Below are 21,865 nucleotides of genomic sequence, written 5' to 3' on the forward strand. Positions count from 1 at the left end.
GACAGGAAACAAGAGGACGCAGCATGTAGGTACACACTCTTTATGGCAATGATTATCTGATTGCCCGGGCTTGCATTTCTACATATCTATGTATTTAAACTCCACAGATCCCTGTCTCCCACGATCTTCTTCTTTTCCCCTCCCTCCCTGTAAAACACGCACAAGCAGAGCAAGTAAAGCCCTGATAATGTCACGAGGCTTTCACAGCACACATGGCTCTCGCATGGCTTGACGCGCTATTGCGCAACGGCGCATTTCCATGGCCAAACTGCGCGCGCTCACTTCCGTGCGCCATCTTTGTGTTTACGAACTGTGGATCGTTTGACATGCTTGTTTGTTGTCTTTGGCCGTGAGAATAATAATTTATTTGGAGAAAAAAAAGAAAGAAAAGGTGCGCGAGACAATCTCCCGAGGAGTAAGGAGGCCTCGTCTCGTGGCTGCTTGGCCGTGGTGTGCGTTGTACCCTCGAGGCGGTGAAACACTCTCCCATCCTGCGGATCCCCAGAGTGGTGTTCTGAACAGCCTATAAACAATAAAGAGACTTTATTAATTGCTGCTCCGACGCTATCACCATTGACAGACCGCCCCCCTCCCCACCTCTCCATCTTGTGAGCTGATGAGAGAGGAAAGGTGAGGAGAGTGATAACGGAGCAGCGCTCAGCTGTTCCACATTGATGCCATTAATGAGCTCCCAGCGGCGATTTCCCAGCAACCCCTGTCACCCGATTCACTGCTTGTGTGTGTGTGTGTGTGTGTGTGTGACACGGTTGGTTGCTCTTTCTCTGCGCGTCGCGTCGCCAATCAATCTGGTTATTTTAACAACTTTTAAAATACAGAAATCCCTCCAAACTCCCACTCTTAACGTAATCCTGATTTGGGATTTCAGAGGGAATAAAGTGCAAACGCACCACGGCAACTCGGGCTAATTCATAATCTGCTTTCAAATTCTGAGAGGGGCGCAAAAAAAACGTCTTTGTGGTTGCAGGCCGGAGTTACACGTGTGCCGCTCCGCTTTTTTAGGTGAAAGTAGACCCATTGGAGGAGGGCAGTCGTAGCGCAGGAGGCGGGCCAAGTCCCAAAGTCATCCCAAAACCAGAACAGAAGTTTTACAATATGAAGTTATGGAACTGTAAACATTTATAGCGAAGCCAATGTTGGAGCTGGCAACAGAAACCTATTCAAGAGCTCGGTTTCCCAGAACAATGCAGTTCATTTTGCACCAAAAGGAGAGCAGAGAGAGAGGAAGAATAAGAAAGTAGGAGCATATCATTTATCTTTTGGCCACTGGATCATGTACCTGTATACTCGGAGAGCTGGCGACCTTCGTGGGAGTATTGATCTCCCGTGTGTGTAACCAGAGAAACCATTTTCGGCTGTAGGGCCGAATCGAGGCCAAGCCCTGCATCCCATCAGTCATCAGATCCAGCCACCACTAATACGGTCTGTCATAACTTCTGTGTGCACTTTGTGTTTATACTGCGCTGTGATAACTGCCTCTTGTGTAGCCGGGATGTCCAGTCAATTTCCTCCGCCATCAATTCAGATCCCCTGGATAAACAAGTTATATACACGGTGTAGAGGAAGATAAACCCGTCTGGACCTCATCCCTCCTCCGCAGTGAGACATCTGAAGGCCCGGCGGGGTCTTTGTCTGTATTTAAGGCCTCGGACTTGACATAAAGGCGGTTGTTTATTTTACACCACAAGCACCTACAGTCTGGAACAGGGGGACCAAAGTGAACCCAGATCCGCCCCGGGGGAATCGAACAGACCCCCAAGAGGATTTCGGTGGGATTTTTACGCCAGGTTCTTCCTGAAACTAGTGTGGGTTCTGCGGTGACTCCGCAGTGCTGTGGACCTCCTGGTCCTCAGCGTCTGCGAACCATCTGCTTCACGAAGCCTCTGCTCCCGTTAAAAAAAAAAAACGACAAAAAAAAAAAAACGACGCACAGAGCAACGGTGATTGCCTCAAATCCGCTGCGGAGGAAGCTCGACCGCCTTGTCTGTCGCGCACGCTGCCCGAGACACCAAACAATTCCGGTTTCTGGCAGTCTCTGCGCACCAGACGGCGGTTAGCGCGTGACACACAGATTTGGTGTTTATACTCGCCGTGCCAAGGGGTTTCAGCTCTGGCGAAAGACGCCGTTCACTTCTGAGTATTTTAGTTATGCAGCCAGTGTGATCGCATCAGAGTCTGGCCCCTGTTAGCCTTGGAAACCTGACATCCAAACACATTTCTGGATGTGTTTTAGCCTTCTATCGGGCCAGCTTTTTCCTTTCTTTTTTTTTTTCCCCCCTGAAACAGATGCACGCTTTCAACTTGAGGCTAATTGAAGGAGCGTGCTCTTCTCGTCTCAGAAGAGCTCACGGTGCCGTTTGTCCAAGCCAAACACCGATCGAGCCCCGCTCGAGACACCACTCTGAAGTCTACCCAGAGCACTTGAGAACAGAGGTTTGCTTTTCTCTTCCTCCGATGTACTTATCTCATTATTCCAATGAATGTTCCCCGGGTGTGCTCTGTGGGAAGTCGGGACTGTTGGAAGGGAGAGCTGGTGCCCAGATGACATGTCCGGCTCTCGTTTCTGCCACAGCGGGAATGACGGCTGGTGATTTAACGGCGATCTCTGGCCCGGGTAACATCACGGACAATCCGGATCAGTTCATCCCGCCAGCGGGAGAGGAGCGAGGAGCGTTTTTTTCCCAGGACAGAAGGAGAGCACTAATTGGCTGCCGACCTGTCACAGTGATTATGTGTGCCTCGCACCGCAGCCTGTTGTGACTGGGAGAGCCACAGCTTAATCTTCATTTAATAAGGCCGCTCCATAGGGGCTGACACAGGAGCTGGCGAGAAGGCCCTCAGAAGGGCCCGGTCTCCTTTGGACTGCATGGGCGGCCTCTGGACACAGGGCCTGGGTTCGCATCTGGCACCAGACGTTCATTTATTGGAATGCTCCAGAAATCAAGTTGTGAAAAAAAGATTAAGGAGGATTTCCTCAGAGAGTCTTTTGGGAAGCTTTGCATCGAGCTGCAGTGAATCAGACTCTGGGTGTCATTGACCAGGTCTCCAGCGTCCTGCCATATATTATTCTCCCCTTCTCTGTGCTTATGTCTCATATCTCCTCCTAAACAGATAATGAAAATGTCTTTCTGCTCCCGTCTGGACAGGCAGTCAACACTTGCTTCATGCCGATGTCCTCGAACCAAACTTTATGGGTTTATTGTCCTGACCCTCGTGCAGATGAGCCGTGTTAAATTGTCCATCGGAGGAGAACGTCATTACCAGTCGTCTCCGAGATTTCTCTGGGTGCATTCCTTATTGGGAGGTGTGTGTGTGTGTGTGGGGCGGGGGGGGGGGGGGGGGGGGGGGGGGGGGGCATCTCTGATTAACTTCCCACTAACTGCTCTCTGACCAAAATAAATATGTCTGCTCTCATTTTGTCAGCAACTGTCTTCAGAGAGCAATATTTGAAACACCCCATGATCCTGCTGGCTTTTATATGGAGAATCCATCGTCATACCACAGGCATGAGCCATAAACATGTGGAGGCCTTTCAAAGAACTGGGGGGGGGGGGGTGGAAGTAGGGGAGGTGAAAGAGGAGGGGGTCAGCAGTGCTCGCTGGGGCTCCATACTCACATTATTGTCATCTGGTCTTTTCCAAGCAGGAAGAAAGAGGAGGGGTGTGAGTGAGTTTTTCATTTTCTTTTCACACTCTTTGGCCCAGTTGAGTTGTGGTTTTTGCCGAACTGCCTTCTGTAGACCGGCGTACAAACACGAGATGCTGCAGTCCTCGTATTCGTTTGACTCGGCTCGGTTGTGAAGTGGGCATCAGTCGTTATGCTGTTCCAATGAACCCGGGCCACGCTTGACAGAGGAAATGAGGCATATGGCTCCGACATCAACAGCCCCGTCAAAAACAGACGTACACAAACATACAAAGTGGCAGCAAACTGGAAGAGGAAGAGGAAGAAGAGGAGGAGGAGGAGGAGGCGGTGAGAAGTGGAATGTTTTCATGTTCTCTCGCCCCGCAAACGGGAGCTATTTCCCACCGCTGAGAGGTATATGTTGTGACCCGGTCGGGGGGCCGTAAAGCGATTTTGTTCCCTTGACGGGCAGTTTGTGCAGTTGCACCCTGTGATTATTGAATCTTTTTTAAACGGCAGATGAGACACGGTCTGTGTCTTTACACGGATGGGTGGCAGTGGTCTTTTATGACATTTATGTCTCTTACCAGCCTGGTGATTATTTCCTCATTTCATATCGATGCAGCGATGCCTTGAAGGATTTTTACAGAGCAGCTTCAGGGGTGGCAATCTGTGAAACATGCAAATGAAACCTTCCCTGCTTTAAAATATTTCATTAGTATGGATTCTGAGTGTGCTTTGATGATCCAAGTGTGGCCGCAGAGGTTCCTGCACTGACGGTCACAACATTCTGGGAAAACACTGAATTTTTTTTGGGAGTTTTGAATGGAATTTTAACGTATCATACTCACGCATCTGTTTTCTGCTTCAGTCCAGTGTCCACGTCGTTCTGACCTGATATTGGAGAGGGCCCCTGTGTGGAGGTTTCTCACCTCATATTTAGATAACACAAGCTGGTCACAGTGGGATCTGTCTGATGCATCCCCGTCTGCCAGACCTCCAATCCGACACCGCTGCCAGCTCTCCCGTGGGCCGCAAACACTTTCATCTGCACATCTCCACCCAACCGGGCCAATGAGGACACACACACACACGCGCGCACACACACACATTTAGAGACGCACGTCCACGCAGCCAGAGTGTGAGACATGCGTAATAGACACCGCCAAAACAATAAAGCAGACCTCACAGGCAGAACAAGTCACCACATTATCGCCTCTTTTCCCCGTCCCTCTTTCCATCCCCTTTTTTTTTTTTTTTTTTTTTTTCCTGTCTCCCACTCCGATGACACCCTTCTCGCTCCCCGTATCGCATAACGCGGCGCGGGGAGCCGCCTGAGGATCCCCGTGAACGCAACAGAGGAGGAGGACGTGTTCGAGTGCAGCCCCTCGCTCGCCAGTGGTCTGGCTTGCCGGCTGGAAGAGGAAATAAAGCGAGGGGAAGGAGCCGAACGGAGGAGGAGGAGGGGAGGAGGAGGGGAGGGGGGGCGAGCCCCGAAAAACATCTGGCGCACAGTTGCATTGGCCCCGGCCCCCAGAAGCCCCTCTCCTCTCCGCCCCTCCTTCCCTCTCGTTCTCCATCTCTGGCGGGATTCTTCACGGAGACATCGCAGCTTTTTAATTACAGCAGCTGATTCAGAGGGAGGCTGTGGCTTCTGACCCCACTCATTGTCCACGAGCGTGGACCCGGAGCGAGCAGCAAGTATAGACCTGCCGGCCTTTGGCTGTGTGTGAATTAACAGTGACAAATACAGGGGGGGGGGCGGGGGGGCAGACTAATCGCACAGCCATTATAGTGGTAAGTAGAGGCCAGGGCCAACTTACTAAGATAGCACCACACTCCCATTGACACACAAAAAAAAGCAAAACACGAGGGGTGATGTCACAGGTTAGATATTTCAGCTTACGGGACAGCTCACCCCAAAATGACGTGTTTTTCCTCCAGTGCTATTCATCAATGAAGTTTTGTGTGAGTGCTGGAGATATTGGAGAGAACAGTTTATTTTCCAGAAATCATGACCAGGAACTGTCTTCTTTCAACCGTAGTTACTACATCGCATCATGATTTCTGGAAGGAGACGTTGCTGCTAAGTTTCTTTGAAATATATATATATATTTTTTTCTTCTTTCTTTTCTTTGAACACCACAATTCGTGTCTAGTTCAATTACATTTGAGACAGAGCATCTCCGCGGCTGAGATCTCCAACACTCGGCAACTCACACCCCAAACAATCTAGATGGATGAGTAGCACTACGGGTGAGAGGAAAAGTATGTCTTTTTTGATTTTTGAACAGTCCCTTAAATGGAGATGGCTTTGATTCTTTTTGTCTCCGCCAACTCCTGGTACAATATGTCCAAAAAAATTACATTAACACTTTAGCACATTTACAATAACTATAAAGGAACTATGCGTCTGAATCATAAAAAATGTTCTGGGTTGGCTGACCCCTTCACGCTTGGTGAGTACTACTGGGATCTGCTCTGTGGGAAATACCCCTGCGACATGGCCTTTTTGAGTGAATGTAACATGATGTAACCTCAGGACATGATTGAGTGGTCTGTGTCATGAAACCCAACCCATTCCCAGGTACCGTATCGAATCCCTTTCAAACATAAGTGCTCCTTCCCGCTGGGTGGCAGGGTTCAGGACCGTGATCCCGTCGGGCCTTGGGACATTTCTTTCGGATTAGTGGGAGCTTAAGCATCCCTTTGATTCGATTCCTTTCCCCTTGCCCCTGCCGCATCTCTGACAGATGCCGCTGCCCTCTGGAGTACACAAGCCTCTCCTCGTCGAGGTGAGACCCTGAAATGACCGTTGAAATTACACTGTAATCATACGCGGCGAAGAACAACAAGAAAATGTCTGCCATATGCCTCAAAGCCCTCTGTTTGTGTTTGAGCGAGTCGAAGGGTGGATTACTGACAAGAGTGGGAGAGCGGTGGCTGGACAGAGGAGCCGAGCGGCGCTGACTCTCATTGCCCGTGTCTGTGATCAGATCTGTCAGAGCCACTCAGCTGTCCGTCTGCCGGGTGTTTGACAAAGTGTTTGATGCAGCGCAGGCCTTAGAGAGGCTCAAGCCCTTCCTGAATTGGCTTTACCTCTCGCTCTCACCCCCCTTTTCTCCCCTCGTGCAACAGGAGCTCCGCGAACACATCAAACACACCCTCCCACTCCCCCCCCCCCCATCAAAATATGTGCAGTCTGTTGGATCAGAGGAGGAGACAGAAACAAGGGGCGACTTTTCGAGAGTTAGTCGAACAATTTAAAGAAAACAAAAAGCGCCGGGCGGACTTGATTCCCTCATCACTGGCCATCGCACGGGGATTGCGACATGATCCTGATGGCCCCCGTCTCTGTTTTAGTGTCTAAGCCCGTCTGACTTAGCTTGGCTCCCCGCTTGTTAGGGTCTGGTCCTGTTTCGGGACAGTTGTGCTCCGTGTCCAAACATGTGAGGGATTTCCTCCTGGGGTTTCCCAGCAGAGAGGAGGGCGGATAAAGGGGCTTGTGCAGAAATGAGATATAAAGAGGGAATCATGCCGGACAATTTCCTCCTATATCCTCCCCTGTTCCCTCGCACGGAGACCAGGAGGATGCAGACCAGGTGGCCTTAGAGAACGAGGGGGGCGTGTGGAAAAACACTCGGCGCACAAATACACCTTGTTGTTGTTGTTGTTGTTGTTGTACGCCGCCGACTGTCTGGATTACCAATGGTCACCTTGTTTTGTCTCAATACAGCTGCAATCTCTCCGCTTCACAGGGCACACACAAGGTTTACAGTAGTTTACCGTCAAAATAACTTTTCTCTGCATGGCTAATCGAGCTAATGACAGCTTAGCTATGTAGCATAATTAAGTAAGTGTAGAAAACGAGCGTTAGAAACAGCATTGGTCCAATGCTGCCGTGTGGAGGTAATAATCCTAGTATTATAAAAAATGCAATAGCTAACATTAACCGTATTGCTGATATTACCCTAAAGACAATTACATATATATATATATATATATATATATATATATATATATAAGGCTATAGGCTTATACATTATATATTAGGCTTACATTATATTCAACAGATCCCCCGGAGATGCAGATTCACCTCCTCAGTGTTTCAAATATTAGCTTTCACCTGCCCTGATCCATTGTCAGTAGGAGGGTGCTTTTTAAATGTGCCCGGTTAAATCCTGGTGGGGTGCTGGTTTACACGGAGAGGGGATTTGTTGAGGACCTCCACCGTGAGGACGTTTCATTCTATTAGTCAAAGGATGCAACGCCTGATTTGCTGTCAAGGTAGAGTGTGTAAAAGGACACTGAACTGATCTGCCAAGTCCAGCTTTTATTAGCTTGTACTTCTTAATGGCGCTGCAAAGATAATGATCCACATTAAGCTGCAGCAGCGAGCACTCGTGTAACGACGTGGACACGCAGCAGTTATATGGGAGTCGCTTGAGAGCAGCTTGTTATCAAAGCTTGAATACACAGGATCTCGCGTCTGTCGAAAATGATTCATTTCATCAGCCCGCTGCAATACACTTTTCGGAAACTTAAGATGAACGCCTCTCATAACTCTGGGAGACACTTCCTGCTTTATATCAAAGCATGTGGGAATTATCAAAGCCTTGGCAGAGGCCTCGTATTAATATAGAGGACATGGAAATCAAAGTGGCCCTTTTCCTATCGCGTGGAGTAAAGTCCACATCTGTGGCAGCTTCCCTGCTAGAATGATGAATTTGCTACTGTGTATCCCAGCAGGTCCCCCTGATCTCTGGATCCTCGGCCACATTTGGAAACCGCTCCCCCGCACGCTGCAGCTATCTTCAGCTCAGGCCGCCTCGCCCCGTGCACACAACAAATACAAAAACAAACAGACCCACACCAGCAGCGGGGCCTCAACCTCTGCGCGGGGGCCTCCCTTTGATAAGTGCTGAGCTTTATATATATATATATTTCTTTCTCATCCGAAATGAAACACAACATTAAGCCATTCATTAAAGTCAACTAAAGCTAATTATCCCTCATTTACCCAAGTGCCCCGCGGATCAGGAGAGCCCCATATACTTAGGCCCAGATGTGTCGATGAGTCAGTCGGGGGAGATAGCAGACCGCAGAGGGGGCCGCTCGGCTTCTCTCTCCGAGTCCTGCGGTTTCAAGGGCGCATCAGACTCCGCAGGGCCGGGCTCGCGATGTCGGTTCGCTACAAAGCGGCTGACGTTAACCTCATGACACCATCGGCTGTGCGAAGCCGCTGCGATACAACGAGGTTGCATTTAGTGGAAACGAAAGTCGATAATGATCAGTTATGCGCCTGCATAATGAGGAGAGAGTACGAAAACCTCACTCGCTGGCGCGTTCCAAGCTTCGCAGTGTCTGAGTCACGGCAACGGCGGAGCCTCCATTCAAATGACCTCTCATTGCTGGAGGATGGCGGCAGATTTCTGCCTTTTTAAGCTAAACTATAAGTCGTCACATCTTGGCAGCTTCAAGCGGAAGTGGGGAAACCATAAGAGTTGGCAGGATGTCAGAGCCTAGAAACCATATAATGTCATGTGATTGAAGCCTTCAGACCTATTTTCTTCTTCTGTGTCTGGTACCCCCCCCTCCAGACATTAGAAATAATGGCTGAACCGCCGTTACCGCCGCGATGAGGAAATCTAGCTCTTGTTGCTGAGACCACTTTTTGTATTTTCCTGTGAAGTTTAAATGAAACACTTTGTGTGTAGTGGATATGGAGCTGTTATTATTTCGGCAAATAATAAATAATACCTTTTTAATTCAGCAATAACTTGGTCTAGCTATTTGAGTCAGCATGGGCCTTTGCTGCGTTCATGCCCCATCGTTTAAATCGTATTTTCGAGCATCCAGGTGGGGAATAAAAACCGCCGTCTGACTCAAGCCTCAAGCCTCCGACTTGTAATTCTGTGTCTGAGATATCGTGAATTTGTGACACAGAAAACGTGCCACGAAACTGTTGCAAGAATGGCTGCAAATGCGCCACTGCTGACAGACATAAATAACAATCCAATATTAACATTATGCAGCTCATTTTGTCGGAGCCATGCACTGTTTTGTGTCTGGTTCCACTTGGTACTACAAATACACAACGCCACAAAAGAAGGTCATCTGGGCTATTTATCTAGGTTAGCAGTTGGGCTAACCACCTTGGGAATAATGCATGCGCACTCCCAAATTAGCATCCTGCCCAAAATTGCGTGAACGCAGCACTTGCCCACATTGGGGTTAGCCTTGGTTGTGTTGAGAGTTGGAGGGTGTGTGTGTGAGCCCTGCAGCCTCACTGAGTGGACGGGAGCTGAGCTCGCACTTGAAAGTCAGTAAATACCTCGGAGGATGTGATGCGAGGTTTAGAAGGCTTTGGAGTTGTTTAATGGCACTGCCGACGGAGCCGGGCCGAGTAACGTAAAGCGATCCCAGCGACTAATTGATTGACATTTTTCAATTTACTTGTTAAACACGTTTGCCACACAGATGTTTAAAGAGATTCCTCGAGTGCAACGCTGTACATCAACTAATGGAGGAGGTATTTAAGGCTTACAGTGCCATGCCAGCATCAAAGCGGGCCTCAGAAACCTGAGAAAATCCTGCCTCCAAGTTTCCAACTTGGAATCCTGACCGAAGGGGATTATGCCGTTTAATTTTTCCGAGTACAGTAGGAAGAAGTAATTCCCGACTTTCCAACATTTCTGAAACACAGCACTAGTGTTTAAGTGAAGGTGTAGTGGAGAGAAAGTCAGCTCTGGAAAGCCCATTACTTGCTTTTTGGAGCTTTTTTTTTTTTTTTTGGAAGTTGGCCTAATTGAACAATCGTCACGGAAGGTTTTCTACCTTTTTGAAGGTCGGAGCCACAAACGCCGCGAGGGAACCGTTCCCCGCGTTGTAAAAAACGACTTTGAACCCCGAGGAGACGGATGGAGAAGATTACTTTAGTGTGCGGGGTCATCGTCTGTTCTGTGGACGCTCCTCTGCAGGTTGCGGCTGCTTGTAGCTGGTGGGAATCGACCTTGAGGGGGGAACATTTTTTTTTTTTTTTAAACACGCTGGCCATCAGCCGTATTAATCACAGTGTCAGTCATGCATTTTTTTTTTTGCCGGGACTTCTCCTGCCCGGAGACGTTAATCTCCCCGAGTCGGGTTTTCGCTTTAACTTATTGTCAGTGGAACGGAGCATCAAAGAGCTAACCTGTTTTTTTTGTTTTTTAAATCTCCGCGTGGATCCTCCGCCTGGCCATAGATGAGAAAATAATGACCGACTTAATCCCAACATTAGCTTTTTAAATCGGAATGCGCATGTTTTAAATCATTCTCGCCTCGCAGCGCGGTGATAGTAAGCAGAGCGAGGGGGAGGGGGAGGGGGAGGGGGGGGACAGGGAACGAGGGAACGAAAGAGTGAATGAAAGAGTGTGATCCAAAGTAACCTTGTTAGGGCTAAGTGACGCTGTGCAGAGAGCCTCCTGTCAGCCGGTTGGCAAGATGAGCTTCTAGTAAATGATTGTCCTCCGTCAAAAAAGGCTGATTTCTTTTTTCCTACATCTGACGTCTGTCTCTGCCGCAGCATTTCCCAGTAGTTTCCCTCCCAAATATCATTTCCTTTATTCTTTTTTTTACACTTTACTTACACATCTGTATCGTGTTTTCTTCATGTTGCAAATGTCAACGCAGTCTCCTACAGCAGCGTTTACCTACTGCTCCGTTAAGAGTGTCGTGACCTATACGCCTTAATGAACTATTGGTCGCTTGAGGTCATGTGTGTCCTGCCTATAAAATAAAAAAAGATCAGCAGCGGCAGAGGGCAATGTCAGCATCTGTAACCTTTTCCCAGACAGCAGGAGCTGTCGGCGTGTGTGTGAGTAAAGAGAGCGCTGGCTTGCCACAGATCCTTTCCCCTCCACAGCATTATGAATGTATGTGTGAGGAGGCCCTTAATGGCTGCTAATCCAATTTCTGCCACTGAAATCAAATCTCACTGGCGCCAGTAGTTCTCTCCTTCCCTCACAAATAAATAATGGCCTCCGCTTTGGCCTGCTTGTGTAAAATAGCCCAAAAAAGAAAATCCGGCGTTACCTTCCCTAAGTCCACCCGAATCTTCTTCAGAATTTCTTAGGATATTATTTATTTCTGACCCCCCCCCCCCCACAGCCCTCACCCGCAGGTCCTACGAAAGGCATCAGTTGAACGCCTGCGTCGAGTGGAGGGATGGGGTAACGGGAGAGTCTTCATCCGTGCGGGATGCCATTTACCGTATGTCTTAATGCCTCCTCGAGGTCAGCCATCGATCGTTCTCAAACCGCAAGCGATGGGGATAAGATTAGGCCTTCGATTCCTGCACTGCCGCCAGAGCCGTTAGTGGATGAAATCACTTGGCCTCTGCCGACAGTCCCGTCATTGCTCTTTTATTTATTTTTTGCAGGTCGTGGCCTCTGTGATTATGGTAACATACAGATACTCCCAGAAAGTCTCTTTGCTTAAGCGGAGAAATCCTCCATAAAAACCTTATATGCAGACTTTCCCTCATGTAGACTTCTGCATATTCTTCAGTTTAGTCCCCTTTTCCAAAATAAAGATATTCACTTTGACACAGCTGAAGGGAGCTTAGGCTTTGGCTTCATTCCCCCTTGGATATGGATTTGACTGATTATCTTTCAGTGCATCAGTTGGACAAGTAGTCATATTGCCATTCCGCAAGGAGATATTATTCTGGAGTGCGAGCCTAATAATATGATACGTCTAATAGCACTTAACTCTTAGTTGGACCTTCACCATGCTGTCGTCTCGATTATTGCTGGGAGCCTCACATGGCAATCGCAGGGACACGCAGAGGGTGAAAGGGGAGAGGAAGAATGATGAAGAGGAAAAAGTGAAAAGCGGTGGATCGCGGCCGGCTTTGGGAGGTTAGCGAGGAACGTCCGCCACAGTGCGTGCGAGAGCTCTCTGCTCGCTGGTTTGGCAGCCGGAGAGATTGGAGATGACGCTAAGTGTTTCTCAAGCTCAGCGTAGGTGATGTAGACGCTCGCAATCAGTGACGCACCGGGCATAAAGGGCACGCGTGTCATTCACAGGGGGGCGCGCACACACACACACACACACACGCATAAAATAATTCCAATAAGGTCATTTTTGACAGCGGTAAACAGCCCTCTCCCACCGCAGGCTCTGCTTCTGATTCAGCAAACACAAAACATTTTGATTTGCTCTGGAGATTTCTGTTTGTTTGTTTTTGATTTAATTGTCATTTTCAAACTCAAAACACAAATGTCAAGTTGGCAGGGGGAAGATTGTATCAATGGGATGGGGGGGGGGGGGGGGGGGGGGGACTAAACATTGGATAAAAGCCGTGCTCCTTTTTGATTTGATCGTCAGCGTGCCAGTTACGGCACAACACAGCGACAGTGAATGATTTGAAACCTGCTGCGCCTTCCAAGACAAAATTATATCTTTACATGCCCTCAGATTTATGAATTTGTTCTTGGGGTTTTTTTTCAAAGCGATTGAGATGACTTAATCATTTCTTTCCAGGCAAATTAAACTGTTTCCTCTGTGAACCCTGGTAATCAGCTTAAGTGATTACGTCGGCCGTAAATATGAGATGATGAAAGCTCAGTGATCAGCGCATTGCCTGCAGGAAATGCTAAATGGGAGTTCTTGTGTAGATATGATATGATCTCTCTTATCAGATGCTGGGGGAAGGGGCTTATGTGGGGATTGGTTGCCCTCTAGCTGTCAACATTGAAATTGGGTTATGAAATATGATCTAAGATTGTAGTGTAGGTGAGTTTATAAGAATGCGTACAGTATCCTTACAATATCCAGAATCTAGTGATTTACAAGGCTTTAGTTTATAAGCGTCGACTGGAAAGCATCAGGCATCAGCCTGCTGTAAAGACCTCCAGAATGCTTGAAAACTGAATCTACCAACAAAATGTTCTTTCTGCTTTCTTGTCCTTGTTAACGCGTTCAAATATACAGTCCGTAGATCATAAGAGTTAAAAGTAGCTTCTTGTATTGAAGTGTCATAGATTAATGTTGAATTTGTATACATTTAAAATATATGATTAAGGGTAGCAGCTACTGCTAACGTTAAGCTAGTTACCTTAATTTAGTTTGAACTGTTTCGAGATTTCTTGCATCAGTTTTGATCACAAAGTTTTGAAAAGTTGTCCTCAGTCTACATGTGCAGTTGCTGAATTTGTTTCTGTCCAGCAGTCGTGTGTGTGTGTGTGTGTGTGTTTTGTTGGGCTGTTATAGGGAGCGTAAAAACTCTTTGGATCACAGATCCCCTGCCCAGTCCTGAACTAGCCAGGAAAAGTACTGTTTTAGTAATTCCTCAAATATATATATATTTGTGTTTCAAGCTATTGCTGTAAATGTAGGCTTTTACAGTTTAAATGCAGCCCTGCGTCCAAGAAATGGCCGTTGCTGAGGGAGTTTAGTGCCGCACCGCGCACTTTATTGCCGTCAAATGTAATTCGCCTCGAGTTGATTGCACCGAAAGCCGTGTTTATCAGGCCCCTAGCAACACTGTTTTGAATGGAAATGACCTCTTTAAACAGCAATTAGGAAAACACACCTATAGGCCAAATGCCTCTCAGCTCCAGATTTACTTTTACAAACATTATTGTACCGTAAATCGTGCAAAGAAATCATCAATTGAAGGTCATGCGATTTTGATGGAGGAGATGCTGTTAAGGGTGACTTTATGGCTCAGATTGGCAACGTGACTCAAAATAACAAGATTAGATTAATTGCAGGAAATGGCTCTGAGATGGTTTTGATGTTTGCATGCATCTGTATTATTCATTGGGAGACCCTATTAGCAGAGCAATATCTTGCTTTTTCATGCGTGTCGCCTTAAACGAGTAAATATTTTAAAATCTACCTCACAGTGTGGCTCTGAGAATGGGAAATAGGTCTTTTGTAGGGGGTGCTCAAAAGGCCACCGCAACTCCAGCACATTTGAGACGCAATTAGAGATAATGCCGCGTTTTACACGCCGTTACCAATTTTTTTTTTTTGTGTGAGAGAAGCGGCTCGATCAAGTCCAGCTACAAGACCCAGGATCAGGCAACCGATCTGTCACGCTTTCCTGTGCTTTCCCCCCTCGGTGAACCATAGCGTGGCTAGTTTCTTTGAGTTCTAGATTAGCATCCAGATAGCGTCTCATCATCCAAGCCTTACTCCACTTTTCCCCCCATTAGTTTTACTTTTCCCTTAAATTCCCTCACACTCACTCCGCCTCGCACACATACATCTCGCACACACACCTCGTTATCTTATTTGTGGCCTTGGCAGCCAGATTGTTGCCTTGCGGTTCGGTAGCCAGAGTTTTCTCTGTCACAGAGAGCCGTGGGTGCCGAGCCTCCACCACACAAGCTTCCATGAGAGCAGGAAGTCTGCTCCCAGCATGCCTTGCGCGCCCAAGTGAAACCTGGGATGGATTAACCTTGGGCTGGGGGACCTTTCCAACTTGGAAAAGAGAGTTATGCAACTTCCCATACTTATCTACCCTCTCTATTGCAGTGACAGGGAAAAGTGTTGGTCTGAAAAGACATTTGTTTAAAACTGAGGTTGAGCCCTGAGGGTTGGAGCAAACCAAGACTTTCTATGTGATGTTCCCTCCTATAAGGTTCACTTCTTTCTGTAATGCAGCCTTTTTTATTGGCAGTTGCTAAAGTGCAAGAGCGTTTTATGAATCTTTAGGAGACATCAATCCTCAAAGCACACTTAGATTACTTTTGAAGCAACAAAAAAAGTTCTTTCCCCCAAGTGGTTATCTTCCTATTCCATCACCTTTTTTTTTTTCTTCAAATGTTCCCAACTTTCAGACATAGTAATCAAACCCAAGCCCCAAATTCGGAGTACTCCAGCCCAAAATAAGCAGGTTGAGTTCACATAATCCATTCCACAGCAGTCTGTTTCATGACCGTTTTACAGTCACAAGTGGAGCTCACGGGTCATTCATCTGTTGCTCGCTTGAAAAGCAATCTTTTGCACACGTCAACATGTTGCGTCATCCCTGCAGTGCAAGACGCATTCTGACCAGATGATCAGGTATAAATTAACATGTATTTAACATTGAAAAAACAGACATAAAAGTGAGTGCCGTCACTAGTGCTACAGCTCTGCTCCTGGTGCAGTTAAAGCAAATATGCTTAGTGCAGCACCGCACAGCTGCCAACACTCTCTCCATAGTGAGGCCAGGTCAATGAGGTTATGTGATGGGACTGCATGGCTCTTTTCACAAACAAAACACCTGATAAATGCTGACATTTTGGGATTTTTTTTGTGTTCTTTCCTGAAGGAGATCCCCAAAGCTTCTCGCCGTTCTCCCTATAAGGACTTAGCTAACAGTAGTACACGTTTTTTTTGTCAAAAGAGCAGAGAATTTATTGGTATACAAGCTTGGGTCAAGGGACCCATTTGGCCCAGAAGCCAACCGATATTCCTAAAAATATGGCAAAATAAAACCAACCTTTGGCACTATTACCGTGCCAAAGGTTTGATGCAACAATTACATCGAAACACAAATGACAACAAACAAACTTAAATATTACAGAATGCGGACACACTCTCTAAACCACGGTCCCTTTGCGGCATTCACAGCTCTTCACTGTGTTTCAAACTGATTTACAGCAAATCAAGTTACCACAGAGTAATTGCCACACAGGCAACCTTTTGGCCCCCGGAGGGCCTGGGGCCCCCAGGGCAGTTGGCCACTGTTCTCTGCTGGTAATCCACCCCTTACTCGTCATGTAACATTTGCCAAAGAAACGGATCATGTGACACCGAGCGGACGCACTTTGACACACGAAACACAGCACGGCCGTTACTCGGAGAATCCCCCAAAAAAGTGTGGGTGGTACTAATTATAAAGGGATAACCGTTTCTCTCTTGTTCTCTCTTTACTCCCAAGGTGGCTCAGGGAAGCAGCGATCCAAAGAACCAAAGAAGAAGAACAAGCAGAGGCTGCGGTTTCGGGCCCAGAACCAGCACAGCGACCACTTGGCCTCTGCGCGCTCCATCCAGTGAGGACTGAAACCACGGACTTCCCATTGAACGAAGAACTGACGCAAAGCTGCTAGCCGCTGCTGCTGCACCCACATTCTGACCGACGACTATCACGAACACCCCCCCACCCCATCCCTCCCCACCCACCCCAACACCCCACACCCGAACCAACACCCACCCTGCCCACCAGGGCACAACCATGACTCACAAGTCCGTTGCAAACAAAAACACACGTCTAACGTTACGCTATTAGTATCAACACAATAACACACGCTTCATGCCTCCCGCTGCTTCTCCCCTGCTGCGGTGACCAGCCGGGTGACTCTGTTCTCTCAGCCCCACCCTTCGCCTCGCCTTGTGGACCTTTTTGCAGTTGACATTACTGAACTCATTTCCTGTCATTAACAATGTCATTAACCGTGCAGGGTGATGGAAGACGGAGGGGCAACCAGAGACTGTGGAGGTGGATAGGAGAGGTAGGGAGGTAGTTGGCAAGCTACACAGCTTTCAGAAGGGGTGGGTTGGGGGGTTTGGATCAGGGAGGAAGACGGAAAGAACGAGGATGAAGAGACGAGAAGATTCGGCTGAAGCAAATGATGCTGATGGACAAGAAAATGGCATCTTGAACTGAGAGAGACTGTTTTTTTGTTCCTATATATTTATGTCAAAACTACCCTCACCTTCCCCTCTAAACGGAGACGGAGCGTTCCCATGTGTGGCCTTTATGTTATGTACATTTTTGAGAGTAATATTAAAGAAATTGCCATGCGTAGTTGCAAAGTATTTTATTCTCAGCACACTGTTTACTGTTTACGTTCAGACCGCTTTATGCTCTAACTGTATAGTGTGGATAAATAAAAAAAAGAATTTAGTTGTTCGACTAGCATGGCGTTTCATGTGTACATAGTTTATCTAATTATGAAAGCTTATTACTGTATTTTCAGTATTGACTTGTTCACCGTTTTAAATGTTTTAGAGATAAAAAGGTTGTAATACCGAGCTACAGATTAAAATTATTAAAAACAAATAATAAACATAGCCGCCACATAGCTATTTCATTTATATGGTATATATTTGATTTATTTATTAATTCTATTTTGTACTTTTTTTTTGTTCAGTGAGAACTTTTGCCTCATGCTGTTACTCTTATATGCTGAAATATTCTTTGAGTTCCTTATAACAGTGCATATCTTTAACACGTGGAAAAGGTTTTTGTCTGACGTCACGCAAAGTGTTGTATTGCATTCATTTGACCTCATCTACTGATTTCAATGTTTTAAAGTAAGAAGAAAAAAAGATAAAACTATGCTTTGACATATTCTAGGTTTAATGATTAGGATCCAGCAAATGTATGGTCATAGGACTGCATATGTGTACATTGTGTTTTATTAAAATACATTTCATGTGACTGTATCACGAAGCCTTTCATTATTCCCTCCGGCTATTTCATATGGGACAAAACACAGTAACTGCCGTTTCCTTGTCTCACTTCAGCATACAATTATGTGATTTCCAAAACATTTGTGAAATCCATCATGTCGTGCTGCATGACACACGTGCTACCTCCAGCCAAAGGATTGGATACGGTCGATTGGGCCTTAACAGCGTGACGGTACTGTTAAGGGTTTGTAATTCACTATGACGTACCCTCATGAATGGTAAAAAACCAGCGGCTGTCGTTCTGGTGGCTCATTCATTCCCAATATCATAAAGTAATGCCCACACAACATGAATTTGGCTGTGCCTTTCTATCACGCACACGCATTCGATCGCCTCTTTAAGTGATGCACGTCGCACTTATTCACTTTTGTGGTCCTCCAAAACATCAAATAAACACATTAAATAAAAATAAAAAAAGAAGTCTTCTCCAGGCTGAATCTGCCTGCTGCATGTCGCAAAGAGAAAAATGTTTTAACGCAAGTCACGGCTAATTTTGCCCGAGAGCCACACTATAATCATCAAAAAGCTTCTGGATGCACAGTAGCAGATGAATCATCACGATGTGTCACATATATATCATCCTGGTAGACACAGACCACAGTCTGCCTGCTTGGGTTAACCCCCCCCCCCCTTGAAATCATACATGATATTTCCATAGGAAATATAAAGAAATGAAGAAATGTACACTTTTATTGATCCCCATGGGGGAAATTCTTCTCTGCATTTGACCCATCCTTAGTTATTAAGGAGCAGTGGGCTGCAGTGAAGCAAGTGGGGGTTCAGTGTCTTGCTCAAGGACGCTTCAACATGCAACTAATGGTAAGAGCGGGGATCGAACCCGCTACCTTGTGGTTACGGGACGACCGCTCTCCATCCCACTATTTATATGCTCCGTGTCTATAACACAGAGCAGTTTTAAAGTGCCCGAAGACATTTTTCACAGGTGTTCAAAGAGGCCACTCATTTTCACGGCTTAACACCGTGGAAAATGCGGTGAAAAGGAGATCAAAATCAAATCTAACAGACCGCATTGTAAATAACGAATAATGAAGCTGCATAGCTAAAGCTAACTTTACTGCTGTAGCATCATTAACTCTGGTAGCAGTAGCTAAAACCAGCAAGACATTGTATGGTTTTAAAGAGACAGAAGAAATGTAATATCACAATCTACAAAATGTCAAGGACGACTTAATAAAGTCTAAGTCTTCCATTGGGACTCAATGAACATATGTTATGAAGACAGAAGCATGGCGTCTGACAGGCTGGTCTCAGCCAATGGCAGTGAATAACACGTCAATAAATTAGATAATTGAAAAATGTAATAAGCTAATTACGTTATATTGTATTTAATCAATTGATGGGTGGGATGGAGGGTGGGGGGGTCTTTTGGATTGTGTTCACATACTTGACTTTTTCTTCATTTTGGCTCTTTATTGCCCGAAATTGTCATAAAATTGGCATGTTCTTTTTTTTTAAGCGTTGGGTCAAAAGGCTCCTCGGGCCCGCCGGTGAATGAAGCGAAGCAAGAATGACATTTTGCAGGGAGCGGAATACGGCGTAGATGTTGTGAGTTGTTTTTGAAGACATCTGCTGCTGGTTACAAGTTAATGAACGATTCGCAGATGTCATCCCCTGGGCCAGACTATCACTGCTCCAGACTTGAGGGATCAAACCTTCAGGCTCACTGAAGTGGATTCATTAAGCATAAGACCACCAACTACAGCGCACATTGCAGCGTCTGCAATGGAAAAAGAAGAAGAAGAAGAAGAGAATCACATTGCACGTATTGAATAAATGAGCATCTTTATTTGCCCGACGACATCCTTCTTCTTCTTCTTCTGACACCGGTGTTCTCTGTGGTGTTAGGAGGGTAAGCAGTCATCCGCACATCACAAGGACTGGTCCTCCCCGTGCAAACCACTTCTGTGAACTGTACGTGTGCACGTGGGCCTCCGCGCGGGCGCGCGTGTTTTACTGTTTGTGCTCAATGTGGTTAGGTGGCTGAGTCTGAAGCTCCCTTTTAATCTGACAGAGAGCATTTTCATTAGTCCTGTCGGGTCCTCTTATTAAAGCCGGCTTCAAGTGAAGCCACCGACAGGAAACAAACCCCCCGAGTGGGCATCGGCGCTGTATAGATCAGTACACGGCGAAACCCTACGCTATTGCAGCAGGTTGATGCGGCACGTGCATGTGTTGTACACGAAGCGCCCGCACGTACCTCCAGAAGACAGTCGCAGTAGGAGAGGCAGGTTCTCGGGCGACCTCGCTGCTCTTACACCCCGCACGATGCATTCCCACATGTGACACAATGGAAGTTATGACTTTTGGCGGGGCAAAATCGCCTCGGGATGATAAATGTTGCACTAATTTGCACGTTTTTAATAACTATATAATGAGCCATCGCTTACCCTTTAGAGTTGAGGGAAATCCTGGAATCATTCATCTTCATGCGGGTTAGCAATGGTCTTTGGCAGCGGCCGAAACGCCAACAAGAGGGAACATATAGCGGTGTCAAAGGACAAGCGGATCTTAATAGTTTGAGCATAGTCTGCCATATGCAAGCCATCATGGTGTGTACGAGCCCGCTAAATGGTAGCATTAACGGGTGACTTTTATTACTAAACTCGCTCCTAATTGCAAAAAATGCAATCCAAAGTCAACTCTCTGTGTCGATTCTGGCGTCATTTGGAGTTGCTGGGAAACAAGTTAATCCCCAAAAATAAATACGCTCCTCCAATAAAAGCTAATTGTCCGTGACAGTTATTTGCTTTTTCTAGCAGAGACGTTTGAAAACGGGGGAAACTGTAAAAACAAAAAGAAATATAAAAGAATTTTTTTTTAAAAAGACCCGGAGCCGTGCTGGGATTTTACATGACTAAACCCCCCCCCCCCCCCCCCCCCCCCCCCCCTCCCTCCTCCACGTCTGCCTCACCTGCTGGACAGGAAGTGAAAAACGTTCTTAATGCTCACCTTGCGTGCTCGCGTCGCGTCACCGCGCTTGATTTGACAAATGGGGGGAATATTTACGAGTCGCTCGCCCCGCGGTTCGAGTTTTTCTGCGGTTCGGCCCTCATAACGGCAGGTGCAGTGGGACCATCTATTACATGGACAAGCCTTTCTATAATGACCCGGTGTTGTGTCTCCCATGGGTGCTGTAGGTATTTTCAGGGCTTATTTAACCCCCACGTTCCTCTTAAATCCGACTTTTTCTCTTACATTGAGAGAAAACACAAAGCCATTGTCCCCGTTCACCTGAAGCCGGGCAGAGCCGCGCTCTCCTTCCTCTCAGCATGTGACATACGAGGGCTTTATGACCCGAACTGAATCATACGGCGCACCTTAAACACATTACAGACCGGGTAAATATTTCCTCTTACCGGTGCTCTGGGAGCCATGGGCATAACCATTATATTGGGCTCAAGAGCCAGCTGGTGAGGACAAATCCACAAGGATTCCTATTTTCCCCCTTCTGACTCGCTGGCAGCCTCACGCCATTCATTCAATTGTTTTATGTGCCTGGTAGCCGTGTTACTACCGGTTTCAAGGGAGATTTGAGCGAAAACAGGTCTTATTAAAGTATATTAAGACCAGTTGAATTTGGATATAATGCGCTCCGTATGGGCCCAGAAGGGTTGTATCGGAGCCATTGCTGACACTTGTGGCTTCTAGGAGCGGGACTGCAGTGGCACTGCACTCGTTCCAGGGGGGCTATTCACTCGAGCCAAGTGGTGCATTGTGGGTAAGCAGGTTTTTAAGTGGGTATGAGCGC

General features: G+C 46.9%; 1 protein-coding gene across 1 annotated transcript in view; it reads left to right on the plus strand.

The window, feature by feature from the left end:
• rspo2 (R-spondin 2) overlaps positions 1 to 16,677 on the plus strand; it is a 50,547-nt gene extending 33,870 nt beyond the window's left edge. The window contains exon 6 of the mRNA XM_034528986.1: positions 16,562 to 16,677. Coding sequence (XP_034384877.1) covers positions 16,562 to 16,677 — 116 coding nt within the window. The remainder of the gene's footprint in view (positions 1 to 16,561) is intronic.
• Positions 16,678 to 21,865: the final 5,188 nt, after the last annotated feature.

Source organism: Cyclopterus lumpus, chromosome 25 (genome assembly GCF_009769545.1).
Source record: "Cyclopterus lumpus isolate fCycLum1 chromosome 25, fCycLum1.pri, whole genome shotgun sequence".
In the NCBI taxonomy this organism is placed as follows: domain Eukaryota; kingdom Metazoa; phylum Chordata; class Actinopteri; order Perciformes; family Cyclopteridae; genus Cyclopterus; species Cyclopterus lumpus.